The sequence below is a fragment of the Citrus sinensis genome, chromosome 2, assembly GCF_022201045.2.
Source record: "Citrus sinensis cultivar Valencia sweet orange chromosome 2, DVS_A1.0, whole genome shotgun sequence".
NCBI lineage: Eukaryota > Viridiplantae > Streptophyta > Magnoliopsida > Sapindales > Rutaceae > Citrus > Citrus sinensis.
Window position 1 is genome coordinate 7,887,365 of NC_068557.1, and position 6,326 is coordinate 7,893,690.

The 6,326-nt window shown below is 33.5% G+C and overlaps 1 protein-coding gene across 1 annotated transcript; it reads right to left on the reverse strand.

Annotated features, from left to right (window-relative positions):
• Window positions 1–967: 967 nt before the first annotated feature.
• On the reverse strand, window positions 968–2,276 carry LOC102614780 (hypothetical protein). The gene is made up of 3 exons (XM_006468886.4): window positions 1,896–2,276; window positions 1,725–1,803; window positions 968–1,623 (listed from the first exon to the last, which is right to left on the reverse strand). The coding sequence occupies exons 1-3, from the start codon at window positions 1,917–1,919 to the stop codon at window positions 968–970; spliced, it is 759 nt and encodes a 252-aa protein (XP_006468949.2). The 5' UTR covers window positions 1,920–2,276.
• Window positions 2,277–6,326: the final 4,050 nt, after the last annotated feature.

The window sequence follows — 6,326 nt, forward strand, 5'->3', positions numbered from 1 at the left end:
TTATTTTTATGGGTTCATCTTCTGTTTATTTTCTCTTAAATAGATCATTTATAGTATTCTTCTGCATATTTCCACAGTTTTAGATGATTATTTGAAGTTTTGGCTTGTCCACTATTTGATAGCTTGAGCCAATGAGGCTTGATGTTGAAAATTCTCCTTGAGGCATAACTGGGAATGTTTTTATTCTGGACTTGCATCTTTTATGGTCTTTTCCTGCACAATATTTAAGCTATTGCACCCGTTTACCTCCAGTCCTGCAGCTTGAGTATACCTACCTAGGCATGGATTGGGGATCTAAGATGAGCGATGTTAAAACCAAACAATTAGGCTTTTGTATTAAACTCCTCATTTGCTTTTGTGTTAAAAGCTCCCAATTGATTGATAAACTGTGTGGGTGCATCTCTTTCAATGATAGATGATGGTTGTTTTTTCAGACTTGTCTGGGTGCATCTCTTTCAATGCCCTGACCCGTGAATGTTGTTTTAAATACCCAATTGCCTTTTGTGTTAAAAGCACCCAATTGATTGATGAGCTGTCTGGGTGCATCTCTTTAAATTGCTTGGACTAAAATAAGATGCCCTGATCCGTGAACGTTGTTTTAAATACCCAATTACATTTTGCGTGTTTACTTAGTTTAAAGTTGGGCACTATTTGGACCCTGCAACTTTTGTAAAACATGCCGCTCAAGCATATTGTGTACGTTAATCGAGGATCGGTTAAATAACACTAATCTAGATGGTCTCGATTCCATTATCTTTGAACCCACTGAAGAAAAGAAGGAACAAAAATTCGGTACTGAGAGTACAAAAGATTAGCTAACAATCTCTCTCTTCAATTAAAAGAAAAAAAAATAGCAGAAAAATTAAGAAAAAAAATTAGGATCACCACTGAAATTGAATTATCCCTTCTCCTTGCTTTCAGGCCATGTGATGAGGTTGGAATGGCCAATATACAGCCACAGCCACACTCACATCACTGAGCATCCTACGGTATTCTCGTCACTGAAATAATCCCCAACCCTTGTCACCGGTGCCTGATACATCGGCTGAAATACCGGTCTTTCATGGCAGTAGTGTGGCTGGCCATAAAATGTAGGAGGAGGAAGAAGATGAGTCGCATATGAAGGTATTGCATAATAGGGTACTGTGATCGGGCAAGGTTCAACCATGTAGCAGTACTGAGTCTGAGTCTTGATGTTGCCTACTTCTGGTAATGTTTTTGGATACATGTAATTCATTTCTGGTTGGAGGGGCAGAGGATTTTCATTTTTAATTACTTCTGGAATGGATGAATTGGCGGCACTTTCCTTTACTTTATCTTCCTTTTTGGCAGCTTTATCTCCATTTCCATCCCTGCCATTTTTGCTCTCTTTTTCTTTGTCAGTTTCTTTGCCACAAGAATCCGAGGTTTTTGCTTTGTCACACTCGGGTTTTGATTTTTCTTTCTCATTTGTCGTCACTGGCATGTCCCCTTTCAGTTCCTTAACAGCACTTTGATTCCCATTGTCCCAGAGTTCTGCCTGTTTCCCGGCTTTCAGTAGCTTCTTGATCAAAACTTTCGGGTCCACATTTCCTGTAGCTGTTACTTTTGGCTGCAAAGGATCAATCTCTATCTTCAACACTCCTGTTCAAAATTTGTTTCCAGGTAAAATTAGCAAGGAACCAAAAAGAAGCTCCATCCGAAGTAGTGGTCAACTAGAGAAACCGAAAGCCTTGGTTCATTACCTTCAACGCCTCGTAACGCCTTCTTAACTTTCCTCTTGCAACCATCACAGCAGTTGACAAAAACTCTCAATTCAATCTTCTGCAACAAAAGATCAATGCAACTTTAGTATCAAACAAGAAAGACAAGAAAAGGGAAATGAAAAGCTACGAGGCTTTGTCAGGATTTTGCACCTTTGTGTCAGCTTCCTTAGCCATGCTTCTACTAAGGTCAAAGGGCTGGAAGTACTACTACGTAGGAGGAGAAGAAAGAAAACAAAAGGCCAATTTTTTGTCTTGCAAATACTCGTAGGGCCAATGGCAGGTATTTATATGCATTAGAAATGTTAGGTCAACACAAGGGTAGAATTTGTTTAATAGCCTCTGCTTTTGTTTAAAAAAAATGTTGTTGTTCCAACGCAAAAGAAAAGGGTCTGCTTTCTATGTAAGCAAAAAAATGCAACCTCTCACTCACTCCTCTTTGAATTTTCATAAATGCTTTGTTTTAGCTTTGCTGTAACAACTAACACCTCATGTAACTTTAAACAATAGTTTCACCTTTAAGTACCATCAATATTTTCCACTTGCTTGTTAATCAACCGAAAACTTCAAATTGCTCTAAGAATCAGTGAGGATATCTATCAAGTGGAGAGTCAAGTGCGGTTTAATTTTTGAAAGCACATCAGTTAATATTTTTTAGTCTATCTTTTACTACCGCATATCTTCTGGGTTTTTTTTTATTCTTTTCTCTTTTTTCTTTTTACCCATCGGAGCAGGATTGAAACCCCAAACTTCTTATCATACTTGAGTCATTTTAGCTTAAAAAATAAAATATTGAAGAAAGAGATACTAATTATATTCATGATAAACATTATGTTTGGTTGAATAAACCAACCATGCATGCAATCTTTGTAGGGAATTTTTCTCAAGGCTGTGAGTTCAATTATTCTCATTGATTGGTTGGCGGCTTCGTAATGACAACAAGGACCCCATAATCATGTAACCTATTATATATTTAATTAAAATTACACCCTTTAACTTTATTAAATACCTTTCTTTAACAGGGAAAAAGAATGCTTTACTCTGATATTTCTGTGTTGGAACTGCAAGGAAAATGAGAACCGTCCATGTGGATTCATCTTACATAAAATATTTCCTGGAAAATTAAAAGCAAGATATGCACAGACCATATTCAGTCTCATCTTTGAACGCCAAACGGTGAATAAATTAATACAGGATGATTTGAAGCAATATTATTTGTGTTGATTCCATATTATATATTAATTAGCACTGAACATGCTATGCCTGCTCTTCATGACAAAACACATTTTAGCTTTGAATCACATCATATGCATTACATCAAATCAAAAACTAAAGATAGTGCTGTGCATGGAATTGGTACGAAGATCAACCACCAGAAAATTTGTATAGAAATGGGGATATTGTTCGATCTGTTATCTGGGTTATTATTTATGTGCTTGCAACACCTCTTGTTTGAAAAGATACTCTCTTGACTACATTCAACTCTCTAGTCTCTTCTTTGTTCTACACTATAGTCATTCCTAAGTTTGAGTTGGGTTTTCTTTAGAATATTTTGATAAAAAGTCATTTTCTTAATCTTACATTTAAAATGTAGATTTGAATCTAAACTAAAGGGACGTTTGTAACTTGTCATGTGAGTGTGTTTTATAATTGGTCTATCTTTTTGTATTTATAATTACTATTTTTCTAATAGATTTTGAATATTATTTAATGCATTAATTTTAATTCAAATGATTAAACAACTCTTGGTTGGCTTACGTAATTAACAAGAAAAATATCATATAATATACTTAAAAAATAACATTTTTTATGTATCAAATATTAATGTCAAAAAATACATGTGTTAGATATATTTTTTATTTTTTCATGCTTTGCTAAGGTACACATTATCAAAATTTTTAACTAATCAAATAATTTGTTTATAAATTGTCATGTGTTTAACAAATAAATATAAGTATTGTTAATACTTATAAGGTTCTATATGTCAAAATGCCATGTCTAAGATGTTTTCTTGAAAAAAAAAAACTTAACACTTATATTTAAAGTTTGAAAAAACAAAAACAAACATGTTTTTTCAAATATATGTATTAAGATTAATTCAAACTTCAGCCAAATTCAGATTATTCAGATTTCAGATAAAAATAAACTTTACGCAAGTTAATCATCTAACTATAATATTAGGGCAAGTTACAGCTAGATAATACTACAAGTGTGCATGTATTGGCCCATTTATGAAAACCTTTTGCTCGTTAGTGTTTCCTGTCATGCGATTGTCGGACTCAACTTTTAAAATGTTAACCTTGGGCCAAGGTTTGGCAATTTTTCCCGATGAGATGGGATCTTGCGGGATCCCATCCCATTTGGGATGGGATTGGGACATATTTTTGTTCCATAAAAAAATGTAGGAACTGGATTGGGACATTTTTTTATCCCAATTACATATGCGAGACGGGAGTGGGATTGACAAATTTCGTCCCATCCCGTCTCATTATCGATTAAGAATAGAAATTTTTTCAATTGGGATGGGATCCTGCAGGATCCCATCTCTTTTGGGACGGGATTGAGACATATTTTTGTCCCAAAAAAAATATAGGGACGGGATTAGGACGTTTTTTCATCCCATTTGCATATACGGGATGGGACTGGGATTGGTAAATCACATCTCATCTCATCCCATCCCATTGCCAACCCTAACCTTGGCATGACCCACATTAGCTTATTATTACTCTTGTTGTGTCGTGTTGGGCTTCAAGTTTTTATTTTTCTTTTATTTGTTAAAATTATTAAAATATACCACAAATAGTTATATAAATATTTTGCCAATCTGTTGAATGTTTCTGCTTAAAATGTGAGCTTAATATGAACCCAATTGGGCTCGCGTATCATGTTGTCCACTCACAATTTTTTTTATGTCAAATCGTGACATCCCAATCTTACATACACCTTTAGATAATGTTGTCTAACTTTAAATTCTTACTTTAAGTAGTTAAAAATATAATAAACATGTTACCAATATAAATTCAATAATGTTATAAATCTCAACATTTGAGTTCCAATATCATATGTCACTCATTTATTAAATGATAAATTTTATAACTTATAAAATTACTAGATCACCTTCTAATTAAGGACTTGCATTGCACAAGTAAATAGAGAAATTTATAAAAATAACCCTAAAACTTTTCAATTTTTAAAATTTAGCCCCAAACATTTTCCTATCATAACTAGCCAATTACTAGTTTTTTGGACCAAATAGTCCTCATTAGTTTAAACAAATTTACAAACAAATGTCATTCTTGCAATCCACTCACACTCTCAACACTCTTAACAAATCACCAAATCCTATTAAATAAGTGTAATATAATTGAAGATATAATCATCAATTGAGAATTGAGAAACTTCTTAAGGTTATTGTATATTGTTGCACAATATGAACTTTTTATATAAAGATTTGTGTTTATATTTGAAATTGATATGGTTTCGTTGTAAATGTTGTTGTCTTTCATTCATAAAACAATGTAATTTGTTAAATTACTTAGTTTGAGTAGAGAAATCCAAAAAAAAAAAAATTGAAAACGTCATAAATTCGAAGTAAAAACGAAACCCAAATTTAGTGAGATAGGCAGTGGGACAAGTGTTTATCTCACATAAACTTAGAGCTGATTATGTACGATTGGTACATGTCCCACTGCATGTCATACTAAATTTCATATATTTTTCGAAAGTCATAATTTGGCTACATATGTATGTTTTGAGCGTATAATATATCGTTTTGAAGCTTGCAACAAGACGAATCAAATCTACAATGGTGTACTCGATTCTATCACATGGTCAAACCACAAATTTCCCTGAATTTAAGTGCGATAGACACATATTGCATTACCATGCATAATCTCAGTATGTGCAACATCTATATAAATATGTCGCATATTCATTTTATCATATTTTGTAATCTTATTTCTTTTTTTTTAATGATTTTCAGGCTTAATGGATTCAATTGTGCTTCAATTGTGTTGTGATTGTTGGCGGGAGATATTGGCAGATGGCAGTATAAAGCACATGAATGCCAAGAACACAACTTTTTTGTTTGGAAAAATTGTATATTTGATTAGTTTCTGGCAAGTGTGTATGAAGTTTTATAGATAAATTCTAATGAATATAGTATGACGATAAGTCTAGTAACACAATCTAGCATACATGTTCACTACATGTAGATATATTTAATGATGAAATAGTCAAGGTTGTATTACATATGGCTTCTGATGCGGTCGACTATGGATGCATCCTTATATTTTTTTACTACATCTCCTCGAGTTCCGGCCCAAGATCATAAGCCACTTGTTGAGACTAAAACTTCTTTTAGATCAAATGACTCTATCCCCGATATTGAATTGAAGAAGAAGTGTTACCACAGCCAATGTCATTGTAACAATGTTACTCATTAATCCACGAAAACAATGACACCATTGATGAAAATGGCATTACGTTAGCGAATGTTAAAAAGAGGAGTTACCACTAACGACATCGTTAGAGCAACATTACTCGCCATTTCACAACAATGATTTCTATAGCAATGATGATCTT